Raw genomic sequence first — 27,869 nt, 5'->3', positions numbered from 1 at the left:
GCTTATATTGGTTCAAAATACCTTCTGCCATACTCTGTACAATGGTTTGAAGGACAAGGTCAGTATAACACAAAATGAATTCTTCGTAACACATACTATTTGTACTATACCATCTTACCTTGACACTTGTCTCCGCATGACACAATCCAGTACTTGTGCAATTAATCTCAAAAGGTCTACAAATTGTGAAGCATTGACAAAGTCCTCCTCTTGCAGTTTTTGGAAGCACCATGAGACTAAACAGGACATAACATCACACTGCTCATAGAGAAAGTTATGTATCCGCGATTCATCAACAGGAACTTCCACAAGCTTTCTGGAACAAATGACAATGTCAGAATTAAAAGATAACTGTTGCAAAGTTATACTGAAATAAGCCACCACTGCACTACTCCAGAATTCTATCGACAAGTAATCATTTTAGATGTTACTCTAAATAGTAAGTGCTAAAGACGTCAAACTGCTGAGCCATAGTTGAAAATTAATACTGAATGCACTGTTTTTTCACTATCAGAGCCATACACCAGGAGTTACTCAAAAATTTAAAAACTTATTGATGACTTAAACATTCCAAACAGCTGGCAACTCATATTTTCATGCATGTGTCCTGGAAAAGTCTGCATGGACCTCTATTATTGTGAAACACTCTGCTGATGATAGTAGGGTAATCATTATCTCCATCTCCACCAGCTTCGGACAACATGTTTCAAATATTAAATCCTTCTGCTACTTTCCACACAATTTATGCTCATGCAGCCTTTCAAAATTACAAAGAACATAAAAAGAAACTAAATGCTAACTCCCAGCAGACTGCCACTTCTTCTTCCAAATCATGACACTTTGAGATGGACTCTTGAATATCCTTCTTTTCAATAATATGTAGGTGTAAGGAAAATTAAGTTGAAATGTTTAAAGGTTGGAAACTTGCATTACAAAAACTTTACCACTTACTCATAGAAGATACACCAATCAGTTATGAATTATCATCAATGTATAATTATGCAGTATGAATTCTTCATAAAATCATCAAGAATTAATAATGATCACACCTATGGCTCTACAGACTATTACCTTATTACTAACCAAACAGAGCTCCATTAAAATAAACCCTTGATTAGGGATGAAAACAATGAAATATAATACCTGACTGGGACTTGAAACAGGAACTATTTCTTGCATGAATAGTCATGTTAATCAAACAGGACATCCATTTATACATCTAGGACTGATTCAAACCTTTACTGTCTCTAACACTTCCCTCCTCTTACTTCACAACACTAGTGAAGCTGATGTTAGATGTAATGTCTCCCAAGGAAATGAGATAGGGCCTTCACTGTCCTTCATCTATATAAATGATTTAGGAGAAAATCTGAGCATCCTTCTCACTATGTTTGCTGATTCTGCCATCATTTACAGTTTTCAGAAGATCAAACTGTATTATAAAATTATTTAGACAACATAGAGAGTGGGGCAAAATAGATATTACAAAAGCCTTTTTACTATGATATAATAAAGAGTAACAGATTTATGTTACCATATTCAGCTATGACAGACAATCTGAAATTTAATACAGAAGATTTTGAAAGTGTTTCCTTTGTGCAGCAATGAGTTTGTACAGCCTCAAACTAAATTCTGTGATGACTTTCTGGAAAACAACACTTTCGACTGCATCCACCTCTCTGGAAATTGCAGTACACACATCCAGGAGTGTTGATGGTCCTTGTTTGAAGACCGCGTCCTTTAGATTACACCATAAGAAATAATCACAAGGGCTGAGACCCAGGCTATAAGGCTGTCATTCTACACCAGATATAGTGAATTTTAAAGTGAATATGGCAACAACTCAATCTCTGACTGTCACCTGAAGGAAATTGTACTCGTTTATGCAGAATGGAGCACAGCCACACTGTACTATAGATGTCCCCAAATACTTTCTAAAATCCTATTTTGCACCACCCTGTATCTGAATGGCATGAAAAGTGACAACTGCCTGAACAATAAAAGTATGGGGTCCTCCACATGACAACTAAGAGAAGTCTGTTGAACTTCTGTTACATGATAAATGACACAAATTTTGAGGTAGTCATCTCAAATATCTAAGGCTTACTGTTAGGAACAATTTCTATTGGAATGATCACACAAAAAGTGTTGTATGGAATGTGAACCAATGACTGCATTTTGTAGGCAAAACTCTTACAAGATGCCACAAATTCATTAGATAAATTGCTAACAAGGGACCGATGACCTCAGCAGTTTGGTCCTATACGACCTTACCATAAATTTCAAAAAGAAAACTGCTAACACTATGTTTATGTGTTCTCTCTTTCTTTAACTATTTCATTGCAGTATGGAATCTTTTCCAGGTAAGAATAACACAGTACTTCAAAAGCATACAAATAAGGTTGGCTTGAATGAGTTATTACGGTTAGCTTGAATCAATTATTATGGTTGGATCGATTTATGCTGTCAGGAAAGTGGGCAGAGTCTCATCGATATGACAAGAAGTTTGCATGGATTTCACTGAGACGAAAGCAGCAAGATTTTCTCACAAAAATTTCAATCACAACTTCCTCCCCCTAATACCACAACATTATGTTGCCTCTGCAACAACCACCACAATAAAATAAGAGTTCACTTGGAAAGATTTAAGTGGTCATTTTTCCACCATGCACTATTCAAATGTGGGACTGCACATATATAATTTGAGAATGGTGTCTTGCATCCACTATATATTCAAGTTCTACCAATAACAGCATGTTAGTGAAATCAAGATTGTGATGCTTTTGTAAGCCAGTCACAGCTCATGTCACATGATCTCGCCATCTGATGATAGCAGATTTTCATAGTGTACAGCTCATGATGTAGTCAGCCAATAAAAACATCAATGTTAAGAACTGTAAACTAACAGATAGGAAAAGTTAGTGGCTTAAATTAATGTACATAGTGTAGCTACGAGAAAAGCTAAGCCTTCACATATAATATTTGTCTTTTTTGTGTGTGTTAACACTTTAAGATACATCACGCAAATGCGCCAGTAACATTTTAAATATGGACCTAAATGTGTGGTCTTCTGGGCTCGAGATTCTTCTAAGCGGCTGGCCTTCAAAGAGTTGATCTTTAAATGAGAGTCAAACGTTATGTGATTTAAGAAATTCAAAAGACATTCTCATTCTAACATAATTCAACTTCCATAAAATGAAATTTACTTTGAAAGTAATGCTTTTCAAACCATCATTCACAATATTTTCCCACGAGCTGTTAGAATTCGTTTCAGCAATTATCCAACACCACCAGAAAACAGGTGTTACTATCCATGTGTAAGTACGATGACGTAGGAAGCCCATATGTTTCTATGCATGTATCATTAAGAGATCGCATAGCATTAAGATATCTTACCTCACGTCATAAACAACATGGGACATCAGATGATACTCCAAAAACATCGGAATTTCGTAAATGATACTAAAATGCATAATTCAGATTAAAGTGCACATTCGTGTGTCCATATTCACAAATATGTAGGCAGCTACCTGATATTAAGCTTTTCGGGATGCAAATTTTCTAGGAGTACTAGTACTGTATTATCTCGTGTTGGGTTTGTGGCATCTCTGACGTGAAGTGCTATGTTCAGCAGCCATCTTTCTGTATTTGGTCTATTAAGTGACGAAATAAATGTCCTTTTGATCCTAAAAGTGTGTTATTACGGTTCAATGCCATGTAAAACCCACAGTCCCCGACTTCAACGTTGTGCATTTGGGAATCATTTTGTGTTATCTTCATCAGTAACGAACTTTGTGTGCTGGTCCACATTGTCTTCAGAACAATGGATATACCAGTGTCATTTTGTGCTTGTGCCACACACACTTTTAACTGTGCTTGTGTATATATAAGTGTTCCCAATGTGACCTGCCAGGAGCTGCCTCCTGGCGGCCTACCAGAGGTACTGCCTGCCGCCCCCTGCCAGCTGCTGACCTTGCCCAAGCAGCAACATGATGCAGTCAGCTGCACTGTGCTAGTTCCACGCTACCGTTGCACACCTTGTGCCTTTCACAACCGAGACCAGCGGGCATGCTTAGGCACCATAGCCTGCAACGATCGTTCTTGGCACCTAACTACTGGCGCTACACCGCTTCCTCCAGCAGCGTGATGCCTCTACATCACTGACTTGTCATTCATCAGGCACTCCTTTCTCGCTGACACCGGTGCTGATGTCTGTGTTATACCTGCCAATCACACGGGAAAAATGCTTTCTCCTGCTAACCTCGATTTGATCGCTGCAAATCACTCTCCTACCACGGTCCTTGGCTCCATCAAGATGTCGCTTCATCTATCACCAAGCGTGACATTTCCTTGGACCTTCAATGACGCCGATGTGGACAAATATGTAATTGGGTTAGACTTTCTACACCATTACGAACTTTCGCCATACCCTCAAGTCACTATACTCCGCCATGCGTCTGGTTCTACCATTCCATGCTCGAACAAACTAGGCACATCTCCACTCTCTGCTTCGTTGGCTCGAAGGTATTATGGCACATCACTTCGATTTACTGGACATCCACAAACAGATTATTGGTCTCCACACATATAATGCAGAGTTACGCCACTGCACTTCTACCACCTCCATTGAATTGGCTTACGTACGGAATACATTATGCAGCCTCTCTGCAGAGCCGCTTCTTTCAGCGCTACATCCATCTCCTAGTGTGTCTTCAATCTGCTTTGCTCCTGTATCGAGTTGCACTTTCACTGCTGCCAGTTCCGTGCCGATGCAGATGGACCGGCGGGACGCTCCAGTTGTCACTTCGGGGGACCCTTCACATCCCATGGTTGCCGAATCACACCCTCCATTGTTGACTACTGCCGACACCCCGCCAACTTCACTCCGGCTCGGTATGGACGATCTTGTTCTCGCTAGGCGGCAGCTATCGCGTTGCATCCTCAGTTGTGGCCTGCTGCCGACGCTCCACACACACCATCCCAGCACGTCAAGGTCAGTCAACCGCCACTGCTCGTGCCACCCTTCACAGGTCTCTAAGTCTCTACTATCAGCTACGGCACTGGTGACCAAATCTGCACCACAGATTGCTATGAGCAAGTATGGTTTCTGTTAAATGAGTAAAGCCTGTGCGGCCAGCCCCGGAGCCGCTTCCCACTGCTCCCAATCGGCCTGTGCCTCTGCTACTGCAGCCATCGCGACCTCCTTTGAATCGCTACCGCCTGCGCAGCTGTCTGACATGCAGGACCCTGACAATGAAGTGCCTGAGTCACACACTTTGCGTGCCGGGTGCCACCTCTGCGCGCCATGCTGGCATGAAGATTTTTTTGTGGATGTGTGCTAGCTCTGCATCGCTGGTGGTGGGGAGTCTCTGTGGCGTCTCTAATGCAAAGTGACAGATCTTGGGCTATGCTCTTTGGCTTTTCTCCTTGTCTTTGTGTTCTAGCGCTATGTTCAACAAACAGCCATGTTTCTGTATTCGCTCTATTAAGTGACAAAATAAATGTGTTTTTGATACTAAAAGTGTGTTATTATGGTTCAAAACCCCGTAAAACCCACAGGTTCTTTATTATTGCATAATGCCATATGTGCCAGAAGATGAAAATGTGCATTTGAAATTCAGTAAATAATTGAAACTAGCCAATGGTGTGGAGTGAACCACTTCGTTTCAAACAAATCCACTGTCTCTGGAGGGGGGAGGGGGGGGGAGAGGGAGAGAGAGGGAGAGAGAGGGGGAGGGAGGGAGGGAGGGAGGGAGGGAGGGAGGGAGGGAGGGAGGGAGAGAGGGAGAGAGAGAGAGAGAGAGAGAGAGAGAGAGAGAGAGAGAGAGAGAGAGAGAGAGAGAGAGAGAGAGAGACTAGTAAAAGGCCAATTTCTGTAGCAAATAAAAAAAAATAACTTCATTGTTCTGCAAAGCAATCAATGCTCAAATGCCAAAAATGTGGAAATTAAATAAAATCATAAAACTGAAACCAGTAACATATTTTAATCTTCATTATTATGTGAATGTATTTTAATTCATTTGATAGCTTCTGGCCACAGAATTATATTTTGTTTTCACTTAACATGAGAGCTGTAAATAAAGAAGAAACAGCAAAATCACAAAAAGTAAATACTGGTCATGTGGAGACTGCCCCCCTTTCCGACTACAACTCAGACTGCTCTGCACATGTGCAAATCTGGCAGTTTGGGTGCACAGAAAATTTTTCCGGGTAGCATCTGGCTTCCGATTGCTACTGCTGATACAGCTGACGCTCCTAACAGCCACATTTCAAATAGACAGAAATGGGAGAAGGTACTGCTCATACGGGACTCAACAACACATGCGCGCATGTGCTGTTGAGTCGCATATGAGCCCACTAGCAACTCTTCAAACCAACCCAATGTGAACAGTTGTGACATCACCCTCATCGGAAACAGTTTGTTGTTATGAAGAATTGCATAGGCTTCATCCTAAAGCCTTTGACACCTTTTGCTGTTGGCAGACACTTATGTCTGCACTGTGTTTCACTGTTGTAAATGGAGCATTTCCTTTTCAACTTAAGCTTTAATTTGATTTTTTTTTATCTCATTTACGTTTTATCACCACAGTATTGTTCTGCAGTGGCGGGATACAGTAAAATTCTTTGTATCAGTTCTTGACAGTCAAAGTAACAAAAATTTACCTGAAAACTAAAACAATGAAAAATTCCCAGAATTCTAAAAGAATCCTGGGTTTTTCCCAGTTTTCTCCCGGATGAAAAAAGTCCTGGGTGACACTGTCACATTATAAAATGTAAGTGGACAGTACCGTATTGTTATTTAGATTTGACATGGACTCCTTTTGCTGCTTTGGTTAGAGATTTCACACCAAGTACATCAACATGATTTTTCTTGCTAAAATGCAAAGAAAATGAGAATAAGTGATATGCAAAGTTTTTTACCATAATCACTTACACATCTGCAACTAACATTTTACGTTACACCGGTATACAGTGTGCATTCACACAATATTTATAATACTTGCATATCTTGCATCCAGAATCCTACTGTATAAGACAGAATGTGAAAGGGCATCAATGACCCCAAATTTGATAGTTCAATATAATGGATTGCATTATTTTTTCTTTCTTTGTTCTTTTTCTTTTACATTTAAGGTATATATACACAAAGCCAAAGGTAAATTTAAATTAATGAGTTGCTCTGTGGCACAGATGGTCTTTTGATACAAAAAAGAGAAGAGATATGCTCTTCAATTAATTAATTTCTGTATCTTCATCTGTTTGTTTCTATAAGCAGTAGCAGGCGGGTGTATGCCGAGATCCGTCACACCAGTATTGTTTAAAAATGTGTATTTCAAGTGTACATTAAAAGTGTCAAAGGTTATTATGAAAGTAGAGTTTTATTCGCATATTCACATCTACCACGCCTGTCTGTTCACCATTTCACCCATACCAAGAATCCTGCGTCCAGATGTTTGGAGCAGACAAGAGGAATTTGCGCGAGAAGCGCAGGAGCAATCCTGCATCGGCATTGCTATAATCAGGACTACGTACAATGGAATTAATGTGAAGAAGTACGTAACTTAAATGATGAATATTAATCTTAAATGGATTGACGCTGAAGATCTGTTAATATTAGTACCAGTTAAAATTCACCCAGGTTAGGTGTACCTTCCAATTTCTTTCAATTATTCTTTCCAATTAATTTTTTAAATAATTCAAGCAGCAATTATTAATCAGTTTCCATTATTTATCCGCCCGCCAACAAGCCATTATTCATTGGCAACAGTTTAAAAGGATGGCACCTAGTGAAATAGGAGCAGACCATTCAACTGTTGAGAAAAAAATGTTTTCTTGAGATAAATGATTCACTTTATTGTTACTAGAAACAAGTAAACTTTTGTTGTATTTGTTACATGTCCGTGAGATTGGGAATGAGAAAAACATTGAAAGAGCATATTAAAATTAAATTCTACCAACAAAAGAGATGCGCTGGGAGTGCTAATTTCAGTGGTAAAGGTAGGAAGCTGCTACAGTGTATGTTTTTATGGCCGCACTCGGCACCATCTCTCTGGCAGTAGATAATGTCTTATGCTTCCTATCAACATCCTTTATGGAAAGTGCATTTCTAAAGACAGGATGAAAATTTGTATAAACTCAACATTAAAGTGCAAGATAAATCATCAATTTCTATAAGACTGTGACAGATAATAATCAGGTTTTTTTTAGTCAATACACAGCTAAATCTACTTTAATTGAAAAGCACTGATGCAACAAATTTTCATTTTTGAAAAATTTTGTTCATAATTTGGTTAAAAACTATTCCCAATGGAGTCAAAGGAAATGCCCATGGCTGAAAATTCATTACAAAATGCAATATGCCAAGATGTTGGAAATCCAAGCTTGGCAACAATTAAAGGTAAAGTGCCAGCTCGTGAACCAGCCGATGGCAACCTAAACAACAATGTTGGTGTCCCATCATTAAAAAATCATGACACTGATAATATAACTAATCATTGTGTTACTTTTATGATGCCCAATGAGAGAATTTCTCAGTTGTCACCAGGAAACATTTTTCGAAATAGTGAAACTGAAGTGCACGACACAGAAAATTCCTTAGATTATTTTCTCACAACACTGTAAATCCAAGAGCAGGAAACAGTTCATAAAGGCAATGTAAAAACTAGTGAGACACACAATTTGACACAACTCATGCAACTAATAACACAACAGTTTACACAGCACTGCATAAAACATCAGGAAAATATAGGACAACAGCTTACACAGCAAAATTAGGTATTGAATGACTTCAAGAATAGTATTAGTCAATAGTTTAGTGAAGTGAGCAAAACTATATGCACTGAATTATCTGATGAACTATCCGGGAAGTTGACAGAGCTGGGTAAACAACTAAAACAAGAAATAATACTTACATATCCTGCAATATAAATACATTAACGGGAAAAGTATCATCTGTAGACAATAAATAGGAACAACTTGCAGGTGGGCATATTCTCAAATTCAGGAGACACAATATCAAATGGATGCGTTGGTAAAAAAATGTTACGAATGCAGTCAGCGAGCTGCAAGACGTTTGTAAAAACTTACTTACAGAAGTACAACAGCAAAGTCTAAGAATGGATCAGTTAAGTTTCGAATCAAATCTGCCAAAAAACTTAGAGGTAAGATATGTGCAGATGTAAAGTGAATAACTGAAAAGGCTGAAGCCAGGATGCTGGATAAAGGCAGCAGCCTTGCTGAAAAGGTAGTGTCAGAGTGCAAAACTTATGCAAATACTCTAGAAGAAGCCCCAAAAGAGAAAGAAAGTCAACTTCTAGCTAAAATAGATCCAGATTTAAAGGAAGCCAAGGAGAAGTTACGAGGCAGTTTTGCTAAAACTACTGACATTTCAAAACAACATTTGACAGAAAATAAAACCATACTTTTAGAGAAGCTAGATACTCTCACTGGTTACGCACAATACATGGCTAGCCTGTCAAAGGAAAATAACGAAGGTTGCAGAATGCAGCAACACTTGTCGGCAGCTGTATCTCTCGAGCAAGCGCAATTGCCATGCACTATGCCACAAGTGAACACAAACACACCTGTCACTGACAGTGCAGTGTGTTTGTCAACATTGCTTGCAGATGAGGGATTGCTTAGGTACCATCAATTTCTGGTATTTACCTCTGGAGGAAGAAAAACCAATCCCCTGGTCTTTATAACAGCATTTTGAAATGTTTTACCTAGTACCTGGATCAAAGCCCAGAAAATTAGATTTGCTGTTGCTCTACACACAGCATGATGTTCTGCTATGGACTATGGACATGGCGGAACGTTGCCAATACTATGAACAGTTTGAGAGAGCCTTTATGGATAAATATTGGTCTGAGTCCGTACATGAGAGGCTCAGAAGTGAAGTATTCAACCCAGCTCTGTTCAATAGCAAACAAGGAAGCTCAAGGAGCTATTTTGAAAAATATTTGAATAAAACCAGATATGGGACAAATCCAGTATCTCAAGCAGACATGCTGAAAATTTTAAAGAGACATCTCATTATCATTCCTGAACACAACACCGAATACTTTCTATCTGTACTGGACGCAATAGATTTGATACACAGAGAGAGGCCAGTATAACTCAAGCCTGTTAATATGCAGATAATGTCACAGAGATTTACGGAACAACATGTGAACAACGGATTCTAAGTACAACATGGATGGCAACCTTACGTCACAGAGACCTATGGTAATGGTAATCACAACAGCAATGGAGAAAGCCATAAATTCAAAGGCAGATATAAAAAAAATAGGTAAAAATTTAACAAAAACAACCACAACAGGTAAGTAGCGTATGGCCGGCCTGTACATAATATACAGACACCAGCTACCGGCAATAATCAGCTCATCACTTGACAAACACAAAACAATAGTAGACAGCCGAATAATTCACAGGCAGTGGGATTCGGCCAGAAAAGTAACGCACATATGCCAAACAACGAGCAAAGGCAAAGAGAATTTCAGTCGAGAGCCTCACACGATACTAATTGGCATAATCAAACACCAACAGTCCATATAGTGGAAGTTACCCCTAACTGGCCGATGCCACTGCAACACTGGAAAACTTGAACTGGTCACAGTCGGCTCCTGTTCTGTTCATCCTCATCACTGACATGCGTGTCACCAAATGTGGTGGTGACTGAAATAAGATTAGCACTTGGCGACCGAACTTCCCTGGATGGGCCTCTCAGCCAACAATGTCACGCACTCATTTCCATTTTGTGACCTTTGAGGAGAGTGGAAGCACAAGCTTGATCGACACTTGCTTAGTCGTATACGATCAAGGTAGTGATGTGAAAGATGATCTGTATTGAAGTAATGTGGGTACACAGAAAAACTTGACAGTATGCAAGGTACAAGGTACTCTTAAAGCCAAAATATTTGATCTTGATGTACCCATTGTGATTGACACAGGTGCTAATTTGATGTCACAGGGATTTATTCAAGAACTGAAGAAACATGGGCATATACGCACACTGCAAGTGCAAAACTGCAAGGTGCAAACCACAACTGGTCAAAAATCAATAGAAGTCAAGATACAAGCCTTAATTCCTGTACAATTAGGACAGTTTTCTGTACTATGAAATTTTTTTATAGTAGAGAAATTAATAGTTGAATGCTTAATCAGTATGGATAAATTTAGGACATAGCAAGTACAAACTGATATAGGAAAGAGCCAATGTCATTTCAATGCAAATAAGCAATTGTTTGTAATAGACCTAATCAGGGGACGTACTTACAGACTTAAAACAGAAGTTACTCACAATTTTGAGGTTCAAGTAGTAAATCCCATAGTTATGTTTGTCAACACATACAATAACAAACACTCGGTTGCAGAAGTCATAAACGTCAACACAATAAGCACAACTTAGGGAACTTAGCAGAACTTAGGGAACTGATACTTGCTTATATATGTGTGTTTGAAAAAAAGACCAGGTATCATTAAGGATTTTGTGTACAAAATGGAAACATACCCTCATGAAACTTTTTGTTCTACTTCATACCCTACACCATGGACAAAGAGGGAAGCAGTAAGAAAAGAGATTAACAGGATACTTGAATGGGGCATAATACAACCATAATTTTCTCCTTATTGTAGTCCTATTTTGGCCATAAGTAAGCCAGATGACAAGGCGCGCTTGGTCTTCAATGCACGTAACATTAATAAGATTGTTGTACCAGTCAGAACACATTCAGACACTTTAGATAAACAGCTTATGAAATTCCATGATGCTAAATTTCCTACTATAATCAACCTCCGGTCTTCATATTGTCAAATAAAACTACATGAAAAAAGTTGAAAGTATACCGCCTTCGTATGTGGGGCAGCAGCCTCAAATTTCAAGTATTACCATTTGGATTGAACATGTGTCTTTATCTCCGCACTGGATAAAAGTGCTACAATCCGAACTTTTGGGTAAGGTAAAACTATATGTGGATGGCCTTTTAGTTGCTACACCCACTTGGGTAGAACACTTAAGATTAATTGGGTAAGTATTGAGCAGCTTTTCGAAATATAGAGTGACAGCAAATATCAAGAAATCTAATTTCAGACAAGAACAGGTAAAAGTTTTAGGACACATAATCTTTTCAGAAGGCATATTGCCAGAGCCTAAAAAACTTGATGCCATTAGGGACTGCCCTGTTTCTCAAAACAAACGCTTGGCACTTAAAGGCATAGGTAGGACTAGTCTCATTTATCAGGAAATTCATCCCTAACCAACTTACAAACAGTGATGCTTTACTCAATTTTCTCTAGAAAAACAGATCTTGGCTATGGCACGAGCAATGTCAAACCGATTTAAAGAACATCAAGCAAACCTTATTAGATGCTAATATTTTATCTCAACCAGACATGAAGGATTTTTGTTTATTTACTGACGCGTCTTCTCAAGGTCTGGGTGAATGCATTTTTCAAATGGTAGAAGAAGAGGGTAATCTCATCCCTAAAGTAATTAGCTCCACCATCTGAAGCTGAATGTTAATATTCAGTTATGCAGCTGGGGCGTACGGCTGTAATTTGGTCCTTCAAAAAGTTTGAATATTTCCTTTGGGGTAAACATATAAAAGTATACTCTGACCATCTGTCCCTATTATTTTTGTTAACTTGTAAATTGCTACACTGATGGATGGCCCGGTGGTGTGACATTTTTGTTTGCATTTTCTCTTATATACCAAATGTGTATATGATGAAATAAGTGGTTGTAACAAGGAAGAATTTTACTCTTATGTGTATAGTGACGGTGATACTCTAAATACTACGCTTTGCCTTATTTGTAGCCCAGTTGTAAATAAATAAATGAACTTGTGAAACACACGGTAGCGGGCAATACAATACACAACTTACCGTGACGTAAGCGGTATCAGAGTGCCGCAGTGCATGTGCATTGGGGAGCAAGCTAGTCAACAAACCACAAGTGCGTGCAAGCCAAACAGGCATAGCTGGAAGTGTTGCAGCACACACAATGAGCTACAGCCTGCACTAGCATTTGTAAAGTCTATTGCATAAACAGGGACATAGAAAATTAAGGGGGAGTCTATACTACAACTACAACTATCTACACAATACATACATACAAAGATAAGTTAAGGAATGATATACACAGGAAAGGGCCCCTAAACTATGAGATATTTACTTAAGCTATGCTACTATATACATTATATCTATGAATGTACAATATTCACAAAACTAGGGATTGAAAGTGCATGCACTAATTATACTTGATGAACCAGAAAAGTCTTTCTGCAGGTAAACAAACGACTACAGTATAAGTGTCAAACTGAATAAGATGTCGCACCACACCTGTAATACTCGTTATCTTTCAGATTTATAAGGTAAGTAGAGATGCACACATGACATTAAATAAGTTTGTGATAACATGACTGCACATTGAAGTGAATGAATATATGGTTGATTATATGAAAACGGTATTAGCAGCCATCGAGCCACTACACGCTTATCTATGAAAAACTAGTTTTAAGTTTTTTTCTTCCATGGAAAGGTGCATCGACATATCCTACAGTGAAGAAAGATAAATGCCTGTAGAGTGTTAGGAACCATATGAACAGAAGAAAGGACCACACCGTAAGATAAATATAGTTATAAATTTATGATATGTATGTATGTGATAGTTGAAGTTTGTCAAGAATAAAACAGTTGCAGTACGTCACATATCATGATGCTGAACTAAGGTTGAGCGCTAGCAAATAATCAAGGGGTCCAAACCTAACTATTGTGACTGTCAACTACCCATGAAAATGTCAAACACCTGATTTATATTGAAATTTTTATGCACATTAGATACTTATGTAAACATTGTTTTACGGTCATTGTACATAACATACTGTATTGATGACAGAACTCTCTATACCTCAGCATATAAAATGGAATCTTTTATATAATGAACATAACAAGTAAATACTGAGCTACACTTTTAAACACTGAATAAGTATTTGATATGATTGGTATTGTCGGATTTGAGTTGTGCTTATAAACAACAAACTATTTTGTTCTTGGAATCATAGTTAAGTCTATTAATGAGGTGTAACTGAGTATATAAATGCCTTTCTGTGGAATTTTCTGAGCCTTGTAGTGTGTAGATCATTCCTGGACAGTGGTACAGAGGTGAGGCCATGCATAGTTATCTGAGTGGTGCATATATCTATTGTAGCAACTATTATTTAGTTCTGTAATTTTTTGGAATTGATAAATAAGCTCTGAAAAGGAGCCGCTGTAAATTAAAATGAAATGTATGTTAATTTATGCCATAAAGGAAAAGATAATCTGTTATTGTATGAATTTTATATGAAGAATTTATAACCAAATAAGGTTAAAATGTGTACTCATATAACTGGAATCGAGTAACGTAACTAGATTGTAAATTCACAAAATGTACGAAAGCAAAATGACAAGCAATGAACATATACATAAAAAGGGGAGAGAATATGTTACGGACTATAATTTACATAAGTGACGATAATGGCTAGTCAGCAAATGAATAAGATAAGTGTATTTTGTAATTGTATTTTTTTTATGTGCTTAGTATGTGCAAAGGAAACAACAGAAACTTTATGTAATGCAACTGTATGAAAGATGCTCAAAAACAAAGTGCAAAAACATACAAAATCTGGCTGTAAAGTGTTAAGTGTGCGTGTGCTATATGTGGGTGTGTGCAAGATAAACTAAAGAAGGAAATACTTTGTTTAACATGAATTTCCTGTGCTTGACAACGTCATAAAAACATGCATTTTCTGTGCTTGACAACATCGTGAAAGTGGCAAGAAACTTCCCTTGTCAACAGATGTCGGATGGTGTCCCCACTGAATAAGTGAGAGCAACAAGAAGAAATAAATTCATCAGACCGCTGATACGGAAACCAGTAGTCACCACATCAAAGATTTCACACAGGATCATGCCACTGAACAGGAACTTCAGAAACTTGTGCAGTGAAAGCTACGTAAATGCACGACATGGACACTGGCCTTTTACTAAACATGTGAGTGCAAGCTGAGCAATAACGGACATTGCACTGCATACACATGCTTTACAAGCTAAACACTGTGCAGATGCTGACTGACAACAATGGAACTATACGGTTACAGCAAGCTTGTTAGGAGGAAAGACTTATGTATGTGTGTGTTAAAAGAGTCTAACAAGCCCATATAAATTGATAACCATTCAGGATAACCCCAATGGTCAAACACAAAGGCTATGCCTATACCAGCCAGGGTTATCAACCCTCGAAAGGAGAAATGAGCTTGGACACTGTGTACCTCCATGTGACGTTGATGCACATAAGCTCTTCAGTTTTTATTTTTTATCTTCATGTGTTTTCTTCATGTGCAGTACCACAGACATATATTTGTTAAAATACATTTTGAAGTATTCCATCTTGGCTGTTTTGAAAACAGCTGGGATGGAATACTTCAAAAGTCTCACTCAACTTTTCTTCTGCTCAGTTGTGAGGTTGTTTAGAACCATCTTTGCACACACTTTTTGCATGTCCTAATACTGTGTTATGAATTGGTGAATGCTAAATAAAATCAAATTTAGATTGCTAATGATCACCTTCACTGTCAATCAATGACCTGACGACAAGACAATTCACCTATATCACATTATCATTAGTTCTTGAGGTTGAAAGCCCTTCCACATGGGTTTAGTGATCTACTTCTTCTCAGCCTACTGAAAAGGAATAATGCCACCTGAAGATTGATGCCTTGGATAAAGAATTTTCACTATTAAGCCATTTGTAACTTCCACAAGTCACAGTAGTAATTTCACTGAACTTCACAAAAAAATCAATGGTACACATTGCTCATACTTTTGCTGACCTGTATTTGTAATTCACTTGAGAAACATAACTTCACTTGAGATGCTCTCAAAACTCACATATGAACTGCAGCAAATTAAAACTGGTACTGAGTCAACGGCATGAGTTAACTCATCTGCCACGTGAATGGCGAGGCAATTGTTGCTCCATGCACACTGTCAGCAGAGCAGGATCTAGAAGACCCATTGACATATATATGATGTTTCATATCTGCTGTAATGGTGTGTCTCATTTATTTCTGGTAAAATATGTTTTGGCAAATTGATAAGAATGAATATGGTGATTAACATTTATCAAGGTTTCTGTACTATAAGAGCCTTTAGTGATTTTGAAAAACAGAGTTGAGCCTTCAAGATCTGTGAAGAGATGGTCTGTAACTTGTATTGTCAATAGACTGGAGAAAGCTGGTTTTGTATAGTAAAAAAAGTTTAATGACAATTGGCTGGAAGGTAGTAATACATGAAAGACTATATGTTTGTTTGTGATGAGAATCTATCCAATTTAACCAAAAGTGTTCAATTCATTTTAAACCTCATAATTTCTACTCCTGGTTTTTTAATTTTAAAACAACTTACCAAATAGAGATAATAGGTACATAAAGGAGACAGTAAACACTCTTTAGTTCTGGAAAATGATTCATCCAAAAACTAGCAAGATTCTCGTTTTTGTTTATGTAACTATTTATGGCTCAATGTCTCAACTATTCTGTGAGTTATTACCATTACTACTTCAATTACTTATGTTTCACCACAGACTTTCCATTACTATATTAATGTTAAAATTGATATCACATAAAGCACAATAAAAGTGCATTCTCACACATAATTATGTACGATTTCAGTATGAGAAGCTAACATATTGAACAGGTCAGATTTTTTTCAGTAGATAAAAAGAGAAGCTTAGAAATACTCTTGTACTCATTCTGACAATTATTACAAAAGTCAAAAGAAATGCCTGAACATAACTGATAGTAATACTGAACAACACCTCCAAGCATACAAATACGAATTCAACTCTTCTCTATTTGCTTTACAACAGGCAACCTATAAAATTATTCTTCGAGTAGCACCATTCAGTTTCTTTTTTTAAACTGTAGAGATTTCAGGGATGTTTATAGAAAAGAAACAATGTGGGACAAACTTATATGGAAAATATGACCCTTGATAAGTTAATGATTAATTCATGGTGGTGATGGAGTCCGCCAAATTACTCACCTCAAACAGCTAATTCCCACAAGGCGTTTCTTGAAATCATGTGAACCAACCACCAAGTCTAAAAATTGTGGTACAATAAATGTTGTAAATGATTCTATGTCTGCAATTTCACACAAAGCAAATTGGCAGCACTCATAAACATCATCAAAATTTGCATCCCCACCACCTGAAAATAGGAAAAGCAACTGAATTGTTTGCAGTCACCCTAACTGCTAGTATTCAAGAGAGACACATTATAATGACTTAACGAACAGGTGATTATTTTTGAATAATCTGAAGAAAATTCAATTATATCAAGTCATGTACACCTTCAAAATACAGAATCCCAAATGCAGTATTCACTGTACACTCGATATTCTACAACGTGGAACCGCATGTCTGCTATACCAATGCACATGGCTTGAGCAAGTTATATGGAAAAAGGCGTACGCTGCACATAACAAAAAACGTGCTCACTGTAGTAACTATGTAGTACAAGAAACTGATCCAAGAACCATGTTCGCTATACCAATGTACATGGCTTGCGCAAGTTGTATGGAAGAAGCAGTACTTTGACACCACACATAACAAGAAAAAACAACCATACAGAAGTTGTAACATAAATGATACACAGAACAACTGATATGAGCAGTACAAACTACAACTGATGTGAGCAGTACAAACTAAAAGGGCATAGAATGAGTCATTGCTCATCCGTGCGTATATAGGCATGAGTCGCTGGTAGAGGGTACCATGCGCATGCTTCCTACTGGCATTCTCTAGTGGCCGGCCTGCACTGATACAGTTGGTGTTTGGATTAAGTACAAACGTGTGGTGACACTACCCTCGGAGCTCTCACAGTTGCAGGCGCTTGCAGCAGGATACAGTAAGCTTCTGCCTCGTGTGAAGAGGGTGCCCAGGAGACGCAGGTGGCCTAACAAGACACACATCCATTGGAACCGGACCAGAGGCATCTGGTGCCGACAGTGGAAGTGGGACACTGTGCCAGGCAGGCATCAGGGCTTTGAGCCCGAGCGCACGAAGATGCAGACGATCCCAAAGGCGGTTGTCCCGTATGACACCCGACGACAGCATTGTGAAGGAGAGTGCCAATCATCAGCAGGCAAGCTACAATGCAAAGGAGACATAGCTGGACCCAAGGGCATCAATGGCTGTGGTGAGGATGGTGAGGGGGGTGGTAGAGGCTGGAAAAGTAAGCTGTGGCAATGGAGCTAAAGACAGAGATGAACCCGCGCCAGGTGCCAGGAAGCTGAAATCTCAAGGCATCGCTTGTGGAAGAGGCAGCCAATGGGCAATGGGATGGGGGCATCTCCACGCCAGGCGATAATGGGCTCGAGGCTGAGGGTGGCAAGGCGGGCTATGGGGTTGGGGGCTGCACCAGGAAACTGGGAGCTTCTAGTGGCAAGTGGGGGCGCAACTGATCAAAGAGACACAGCACCAGCTCTTTGGCTGTACCCAACCACAGCAGGTACAAAACAGGCCGCGGAAAGTGGGAGAGCATGCTTGGTTGTTGGCTGTGAAGTTACTCAGTTGGGCTCCGTTCCTCCATAAGAGTGAAGTAACAGATGTTCAGAAAGCAGAAAAGGCATTGTCCAGGGAAAATCCACAACAATTTTTTTTTTATTTGGGACTTGAATGTACACACTAATTGTTCCACCTCACCATTTGATTGATGGTCGAATGGTTGATGCCATGATGGGAACAAAACAATTGAAAGGTGCAAGAAGCAAACTGGGGTCCATTATCAGAAACAAGTACAAACCAACTGTTCAATGAAATAAATAAATAAAACTCAAAAGCACACTAACTGTGACTTCAGCCAATGTCGAAGCACACTGAAGAATGTAAGGAAACTATGAAAATGCATCCACAACTAAGAGCCACTACAAATTAAAGAAGGAACTCGCAAAGTCTACATAAATGCAACCCATGACTGGTGTGGAGAAGGCCTAGGTGACAGAGATGCCCTGGAAACTGTCTGCTGTCACATGTACTGCTCACAAGGAGGAGGAGGAGGAGGAGGGGGGGGGGGGAGGGGGGACAAAATCGCCATCAATCCCTGTCCATGACACTCCCCAAAAGCCCTGTTGGAGAAGGTGTATCTTGCACCATAACACTGCAGGAACAACTACTCTGAGAGGGAGGTCTTACATAGACAACAGCAAAACACCATCAAAAACAGAGAAGCAACACCAAACCAAAGGTTTATGGCCAGCAACAAGGTGAAACTTGGAGGCATGCAAAAAAATATGAAATTTTTGGAGAGCACAGGCTATGGCAATAGCCTCTTTTTTCCACATTAGAGTAGGACTGCTGGGCTGGAAGGAGGCATTTAGAGGCGAGTGGGGCGGTTATCTTTATACCGATAGTGTGACTATATGTGTGCATCTGCACTATGCTGCCACATATAGGCCGTCCTGCACGCTGTTTGTAACACGCTTATCAACTTACAGGATAACGGCACGAAATGTCAATTTGTTATTACAAATTTAAGGTTTTCATTTGACTCACTCTCATATTTGCAGCTCTTTGTCAATGCATCTGTCCATCTTCCTCCTTTTTTCTCAACCTCCTGACACTGTGGCTGTTATCAGCCTAGTCCCTGCACATTCCACCAGACAGCGTTCATCTCTCTCCCCACCTGTACACTACTATTCCTTCCTTTTTCCCGCCTCTTCCAGATGCTGGTTGCACTCCAAGTACATTTGCATTCTGGCCCAAGGTGCTGGAGTTGGCAGTCACGTATGTATGAGGTGTGCTTGCTTGTGTGCGTGTCTCTTTTACTGATGAAGACTGTGGATGAAAGCTTTATGTAAGTGTCCTTTAATTGTGCCTGTCTGCAACTTGACATTCTTCTTTTCGGTAAATCACAATCTTTCTTTTCTTACATTGCTGAAATCCCTACCTGGAGTTTCCCTTGTTTGATTTATTTTACATTTCCATGTACGCTCTCTATCAGACATTTAACTATTCATAAACACACTCGTAAACGAGTTTACAATAGTCATCTTTAATAAGACATAATGCCACAATACTTAGAAACCCAGCTAGCAAATTTGAAAATAAGGCAACTTTGAAAAGAAGACAACTTATGAGAGGACTAATACTACGCAGTTTTGTGCAGCTGTTGATGGACTTACTACAGAAAAACTGTTTTGAAGTTTCTGGAAATTCTTCAAGACACTTTAGCGAATTCATTTCATTAGATGGAACTATCCACAATTTTCTCTGTGACAGTGATAATGACATTGATGTGTAGATATGTGAGGAATATACATACAAAATTAAACACATTATAGAGAAGGCTGCAAAAGCAATTGATTATATGCATTCAGCCTTAACATCGTAGATTAATATTGTGTCATTTACAGTGTCCATGCAACCCACTGTACTCAAGTCTGTCAAACTATCAACCACTAAGTTTGAGTCCTTTTGCAGAGATGCCGATCCATTGCTTCCTACAATAAACAAATATGTTTTCCTTTTGGGGTTTCTGTCAGGCGAACCAAAGTTGTTAAACGAAGTACCTCTAACAGCTAACATGTATGAGGAAACAAAGAAAATTTTATTGAATCAGTACAGGCATAGGAACCACGTTATACAGGTGCATCTCTATTATTTGGATGCACTAATGTCTCTACAGTCTCAGTGAAAACTGAAACACTGAACTGTACATTCCTGGAATGCAACCACCATATTCAAGCAAAACATGTCCTAGAAAAAGCCATTGTAGCATATGATAAATTTCTCACTCCGAAAATTCTCTGAGCATTTCTTACTGAAATATGTCCAAAATGGGTTATCCCATAGTAGAACTGTAAGAGATGTGCTGAAATTACTGAATGTTTTGGAAGTAGTAGTTCAAGGTGCTCTTGCTGCACAAAAGACTGTTGGAAATCATCTAACATTCTCTAATTTCAAACCCACTGCAGTGAAACTTCACATAAATTCAAAGCAAGGAAAAGACTTGCAAAAACCCAGACAAGAACTATGACCATACTGCGTAGTTTGTGAATCTCACACTCATTGTGTCCAAGACTGCACTGTAGTGATTGACAAGTAATAATGTATAGATAAGTTAAAGCAAGATAATCGTCGTTTTATATTTGTACATCAGTATCACAGTACTAAAAAATGCAGTAAGAAGGGCAAGGTCTCACATTCTAGTTGCATGAAACATCATCACAAAGCTGCCTGTACTGACACTGTTACTCCTGCTTTATCTTCTCAGAAAGTTATCATTACTTCTGAAGGGAAAAAATCTACATCAGTTCACCTGATTTTACTTATCTTCCGATAGCTCACGTTTGGGTGATGGACTTTGAGTATTAAGCAGACTTACTCATTCTGTAGTCAGTTGAGCTTCATTACCAAGTTGCCAAGCTAGAAATTGTAGACCACTGCAACCTAACTGTCAACACCTTTGAAATGTCTTCCACAACTTCAGTGCACCTTATAGTCGCAGAATTCACTCTAAAGGGAATGTGGACCAATTCCATGACATATGTGAATGCATTTGAAAGCATATACTCATCTGCCCTGCAGCCAATTATACCTTCCAATATAAGGCAACTATTGCGAACCCGGATACTTCAGTTAGCAGACACAAACAATGACTCAGATCTTCCTATTGAGATCCTTATAGGAACAGATTATTATTGGAAAATTGTTAAAAATTCTCTTTAGATTTGGCTAACATCATCCATTGTACTGATACCTTCCATTCTAGGTTGGATTCTTAGTGGGAGAAAGTAGAAGAGTGGCCCCTTTACCCAAAAAACCCAATGTTATAGTATGTAATAATCTTCAGCAAACAAAGAAGAAATTTATTTCACTGGAGAAAAAAATAACAAAGAGCACCAACCTGAAACACATTTACAAGGCATAAATGAAAGGCCACATCAAAGAGAGATATGTGAAAGAACGAGACATGAAATCACACCTCCTGGACAGACATCCAGCGACACGGTTTATCTGCCACTTCAGGCAGTAAATAAAGAAAAGTTAGATGTCATGAAAAGGAGGACGGCATTCAATGGTTTGTCATGTGATAAGAACGCTCATTCACTGAATGACTCTTTAGAAATAGGCGCTAATTTCCTTCCCAACATTCTTTCAGTTTTACTATGATTCCATCTATATCTGGTAGTCTCAACTGCCAATATCAAACAAGCATTTCTACAGTTAGTTCTTCAGAGGAAAGAAAGAGATCTCGTGGGGTTTTTATTTATTTAAAGTAATCACAGACCAATAAGGAAACTATATCACAACTGACAAAAAAGGTTATGTATCACTTCACCAGACTACCTTTAGGACTCACCTGCAGCCCATTTCTTTTCGACATTGCACTAAAAGAACTTGCTACAATGCATAAAATAAATTTTCCTTGAACCGTTTTACTTGTTGAAGAGAACCATATACATGGATGATTTTGTACCAGATGCTGAAGATGACAGCACAATGATTAATTTGTATTACAAGCTTATGGCACTCATAGGACACTTCAGCTTACCAATGGCGAATGAGCCAAAAGCTCATGCCAACTGGCTGAAATATGGCTGTCACAAGGTGTCATAAACTTTACAGATATGGAGGTACTAGGAGTCCTCTGGAGCACATGGACTTAAATGTTATGCACAGCAATGTCGTTGACAATATTATAGAATGTCTTGCCACTAAGTGAGAAGCATTTTGTAGTATGTGAGCTATAGGGTATGTTGTCATCTGTGCCCTTCAATGGAAACGTATTTTTCCAGGAAATTTGGTCAGGAGGAAGTGAATGGGACAAGCTCTTACCTGTTGACAGACAATGGAAAATATGGGTGTCAACTTTACCACCATGTTCAAACATACACATGGACTAATGGGTTGGTGTTTCTGCAGGAACTGAATCTGAAGTCCATTGTGCATTTTCTACAAATCTTATAGGTAATTAGTGACTTTTTAGCTTAACAGATTAAAAGATAATCAGAGGGCTTAATTTAAATTTATTTGTTCTCTGTCTTGTAACACACTGCACCAGCCAAAATGCAGCCCCATTGTGAATATTGTTCTCAAACACGGGATGAGTTGGTTGACATTTGTAAGCACTGGACATCACCCTGACTACTGTCAAACGACTGGCAGCTGCTGTAAATTGGTGTGTTGGAGAGTCATGTACCTGTGATACCTGTACTAGAGATAACGTAAATATTATCCTCTCCTGTGGATGCTGTCTCCTCTGCAGAAAGTACAGGATCTGTAATTACTCATCCACTTGACTGCAAGTGGCATGTCAATGGTAATCTAGGCATCCTGTAAAGGGTGGATGGGGCCAGGAAGGATTCAGAGTGTTCTACCACTGAAGTGTTGTCTTTCACTGAAACTGAGTCAGTGGGACACATTTCACCTGCTTTGGGGAAACCTGTTTTGTCCGGTATCAGGAGGAGAACAGTAGGGTCCCCCTAAAAGAGTCAGGTATGCACTACACATCAGAGGCTGCTACTCAGGTAGCTGACTGTGTTAGAGTGTACACAAGGGCTTTTCAGATTAGGCGGCACACTATCCAATCCAGATAACAATAGCTGTAGGAAACCCCCAAGTACCAGTGTAAGATCGAAAGAGATATCTCCCACAGGTGAGAGTGTTAAAACCCTAATGGTAAACTACTGAAGCATTTGCAACAAAATGCCAAAGTTTGAAGCACTCATGAAAACCAGTGAAGCTCACATAATACTAGGTAGCAGAGAGCTGATTGAAACCTGAAATTGATAGCAGTGAGATTTTTCGGGAAAATATCGAAAGGATAGGCAAACAGGAAATGGAGGTGGTGTACTTGTAATAGTCATGAAACTCAAATTCACTGAAGCTGCACATGTGATTGTTTGGGCGACACTCAGTATGAGAGGTGGGCATAAAATGATAATCCCCACCAGACTCATCTCCTGATGTAACCAAAAAATTTGGAGCAAACTTCATTTCACTTGTACGTTCCCCAATCATGCTGTAATCATCAGTAGAGACTTAAATCGTCCGATAATTATATTGCAAAAATTAGTGTTGTTATTAGTGGGCATGATAAGACATTCTGTGACACTTTACTAAATACCTTCTCCAAAAAGTGTGTAGGACAGATAGTTAGGAACCCCACTGATGATGGAAATATATTGGATCTAACAGCAACAAATAGACCTGCTCTTGGAGCATGTCCACATCGAAACTGGTAGCAGTGACCAGGATGCGGTTAGAATAGTTGACTATGCACTGAATAGATATCTACCAGTAGAAAAATTAATAATGGGAGGGAACCTGCATGAAATATAGTCCCTGTAAAGTAACTTCTAACAAAACGAAAAACTGCATAATAGGTGTAAAACAAAGCATAAGGCTATAGATGGAGACATGCTGAATGAAACACATTTCGTTGTCAAGAGAGCGATGTATGATGCCTTCAATGACTATCTCAGCAGAATATCATCACATGGTCTTCCACAGAAACCAAAGAAATTTTGGTCATGTGTAAAGGCTATCAATGATACCAAAGTTAGTGTCCAGTTTCTAGTGACTGAGACAGGAAATGAAAATGGGGGTAACAAAGCAAAAGCCGAAATGCTTCACTTCATTTTCAAATGTTTCTTTAAAAATGAAAACCCCAAGGAGAATTTCCCCAATTTAATACTTGTGCCACTGAAAAGATAAGCGAAATAATTATTAGTGTCAGTGGTGTCACCAAACAGCTGAAATCGTTTGAATTGAACAAATCTCTAGGTCACAATGGAATCCCTATTAGATTCTATATTGAATTTGTAGCTGCATTAGCCCTTCTTTTAACTATAATCTACTGCACATCACTCAAACAAAACACCATGCCCAGTTTTTGGAAAAAGGCACCAAACATGCCTGTCAAGGGTAGGAGAAGTGATCCACAAAACTACCGTCCAATATCTTTGACGTTGATTTGTTGCGGAATCTTGGAATGTGTTCTGAGGGATGGAACAGGAAAAGACCTTAATAACTGGTACAATGGGATGTACCCTCTGCAATGCATCTCATAGTGGTTTGTAGACGCAGATGTGTTTCCCAAGCATCAGAAAAGGCCTACACAGCAGTCCTTTATGTATGGTACACCAAACATGTCCATTTAGTGTGCAGCAAAAACAAACCTAGCTCCCATCAAGAGGATAACTCTTCCATGGCTAAAACTTCAAGCAACACTTCTTGGACCATGACTAGTTCATTATTTCTGTAAGGCCGCAAGCCACAATGTAAGTTGTACAACACTGTGAGATGACTGAACTGAACAGTCTTAGGATGAATATGACATGATCCTAATTGATGGAAGACCTTTGTGTCAAACACTACACAAAAACTAACAAATCTATCACACTGGAGACACTGCTCTGGTGAGAAAAACTCGGCTGATCTGCTCTCCAGAGATACCACAGCAAACAAACTTCAGTATGCTACTATATGGTTCCATGAGCCCGTTCTGTCAACAAAGAAAGGAACGTGGTGGCATGATTTATATAGGCGAAAGACCATTCTTTGCCAGGGATGAAATTAACAGACTAGTTCTTCACAGTAAAAACAGCACTCCCTATTTTAACAGTTATGTGGTATATTAACTACTGCAAACTGCTACAAGTCACAGGATGGACACTTGCTTCAAATGACAGTTAAACGAAAATGGGGAACCTGGAGAACTGACAGCATCGGACTTGCATAGATCACTTACTTACTGGACTCAGGTTGTTCCACAACATTTAGTGATTGAACTGCGCGCTCGGCACAAAATTCAAAGATAGCTCGTATCAACCTGTTCCTGGATAGTGGTCTTATTAGTCTCAGTGGACATTTGCAGTTTGTGGGATTACCTAGAGACCAATGCCAAACAATTCTTCTCAACTGATACGATCATTTCACCAGCTTACTTATCCAGCAGACTCATATTTGACAGCACCACCCTGGAGTAAAGATAGTGTTAGCTGAACTGAGAACAGGATACTGGATTCTTAGCACTACACAGGTAGTTAAAAATGTTCTACACTGATGCCTATCTTGCAAGATGGTGAAGGGTCACTTTGCTCAACAGAGACTAGGCTCGATTACCAGTTGAATGAGTAGCATCACTGGAACTATTTGAAGTTATAGGTATTGACTTTGCTGACACGTTACACATCTGACAGGAACATACTAGAATAAGGCACATAGTGCTCTATACATATGAACAATAACACATAACCTGCTACTGGAACTATGCTCGGTTATATCAAATGACAAAATTCTTCGAGCCTTGCAAAGGTTTGTGGGAAGGCAAAGAATGTCCAACACAATTTATACTGACAGTGCTGCTACCTTCCATTCTGTGCACACAGAGGTGAAAGAGCTCTGGCGTGCTCTCACGGGAAGAAAAACGTAAGAATATTTTGCCCATCAAGCTATCAAGTGGAAATTCATTACCCCACAAATGCCTTGGTTGGGAGATGGTGGAGGCGGATGGTAGGATCTGTCAAATGCTGTCCAAGTAAGATTTTCTGATGGCTGCAATTGGATGACGAAGGTCTTAATGCAATACTGGTCAGCATAGAAGCAGCACTAAATACAGTGCCCATTACATAAGGGGGAGGGGAATCTGAGCCACAGATGCCAGCACATTTCCTTGAGGAACTCAACAGTGGGACCTGGTGCCTTAGAACAAAGAAACACATACCATAGTGAGTAGAAGAGAAAGTGTGCTGACTGCCCTAGTTCACCGATGCCACTGCAAGATATCACCTGTGCTGTTTGTGACCCAAGGAAGTTCATATTACCACAGCAATTGCAGTACATGAACTGATTCATTCAAGAAATTTATATAATGAAATGAAAGGTATGTGGATATAGTTAACTAACCTCAGCATATGTCAGCTGTCCATTAGTTTAGACAGTTTCCAGGCAGCCTTCAAAGTTTTTGAAGACTTCAGCTCTTTCCGAATTTGTTTAAGACCCGTGAAAAACTGGCATTTCAAATAATGATGAATCAGCTTAGGAATGATGTCCATCACATGATCTTCACACACCCAATTTTAGATATTTAAACACCAACGTCATCCAAACTATTTAAACATTCTTAAAAAATGTGTCGTTCCATAAACTGTTCTCAAGGAGTTTTACCATGATGAATTTTTCCACCTCGATAAAAACACAGAAGGTGTCTTTCAATGGGTATGAATTCCCATTTAGAATTTTTATTTGTCAAACATCTAACATCCAATTACAAAAAGCATACTTCTAAAATAAAACAAGAACTCCCTCTCTAAAAGCCCAATGCCCAAACGAATCCAATTTCTCTTTACCATTTACACTGACTGAATTGGATGAGGCCTTGAAACAAACGAAACATGGTAAAGAGTCTAGTCTGGCTAATATACACCCAGAATTTCTGATTAACGTGGGTAATGGTGAAAAAAAATGGCTGATCCGCTTCTTCTCCAACATCCTAGATAGTGGATCACTGCCCAATGAGCTAAAGAGAACAAAAATTGTGGCAATTTTGAAACCGGGTAAACCAGCTGACCACCCACAAGGCTCCAGACCAATTTCCCTTTTGAGCTGTACTTATAAACTCTTGGAGAGTCTCATCTATAACAGAATTAGTGGCTTCATCCAGGAACATATTCCAGCTGAGCAAACGGATTTCAGGTCCCAGAGAAGTTGCTGCGACCAGGTAGTATCCCTAACAACTTTCATAGAGGCTGGTTTCCAGAAAAACTTGGAAGACATCTGTTGTGTTCATAGACATAACTGTGGCGCATGACACAGTCTGG

At 39.1% G+C, this 27,869-nt stretch overlaps 1 protein-coding gene across 1 annotated transcript in view; it reads right to left on the bottom strand.

Annotated features, from left to right (window-relative positions):
- The window catches only part of LOC126359133 (MMS19 nucleotide excision repair protein homolog), a 224,822-nt gene that overhangs the window by 69,406 nt on the left and 127,547 nt on the right, over window positions 1-27,869 (bottom strand). The window contains exons 11-12 of the mRNA XM_050007606.1: window positions 17,086-17,251; window positions 119-316 (exon numbers count right to left, since the gene is read on the bottom strand). Of these exons, the coding sequence (XP_049863563.1) occupies window positions 119-316; window positions 17,086-17,251 (364 nt within the window). The remainder of the gene's footprint in view (window positions 1-118; window positions 317-17,085; window positions 17,252-27,869) is intronic.

The sequence above is a fragment of the Schistocerca gregaria genome, chromosome 1, assembly GCF_023897955.1.
Source record: "Schistocerca gregaria isolate iqSchGreg1 chromosome 1, iqSchGreg1.2, whole genome shotgun sequence".
Taxonomy (NCBI): Eukaryota; Metazoa; Arthropoda; class Insecta; order Orthoptera; family Acrididae; genus Schistocerca; species Schistocerca gregaria.
The sequence above is the reverse complement of the archived record's forward strand: the minus strand, read 5'-3'. Positions and strand labels throughout refer to the sequence as shown.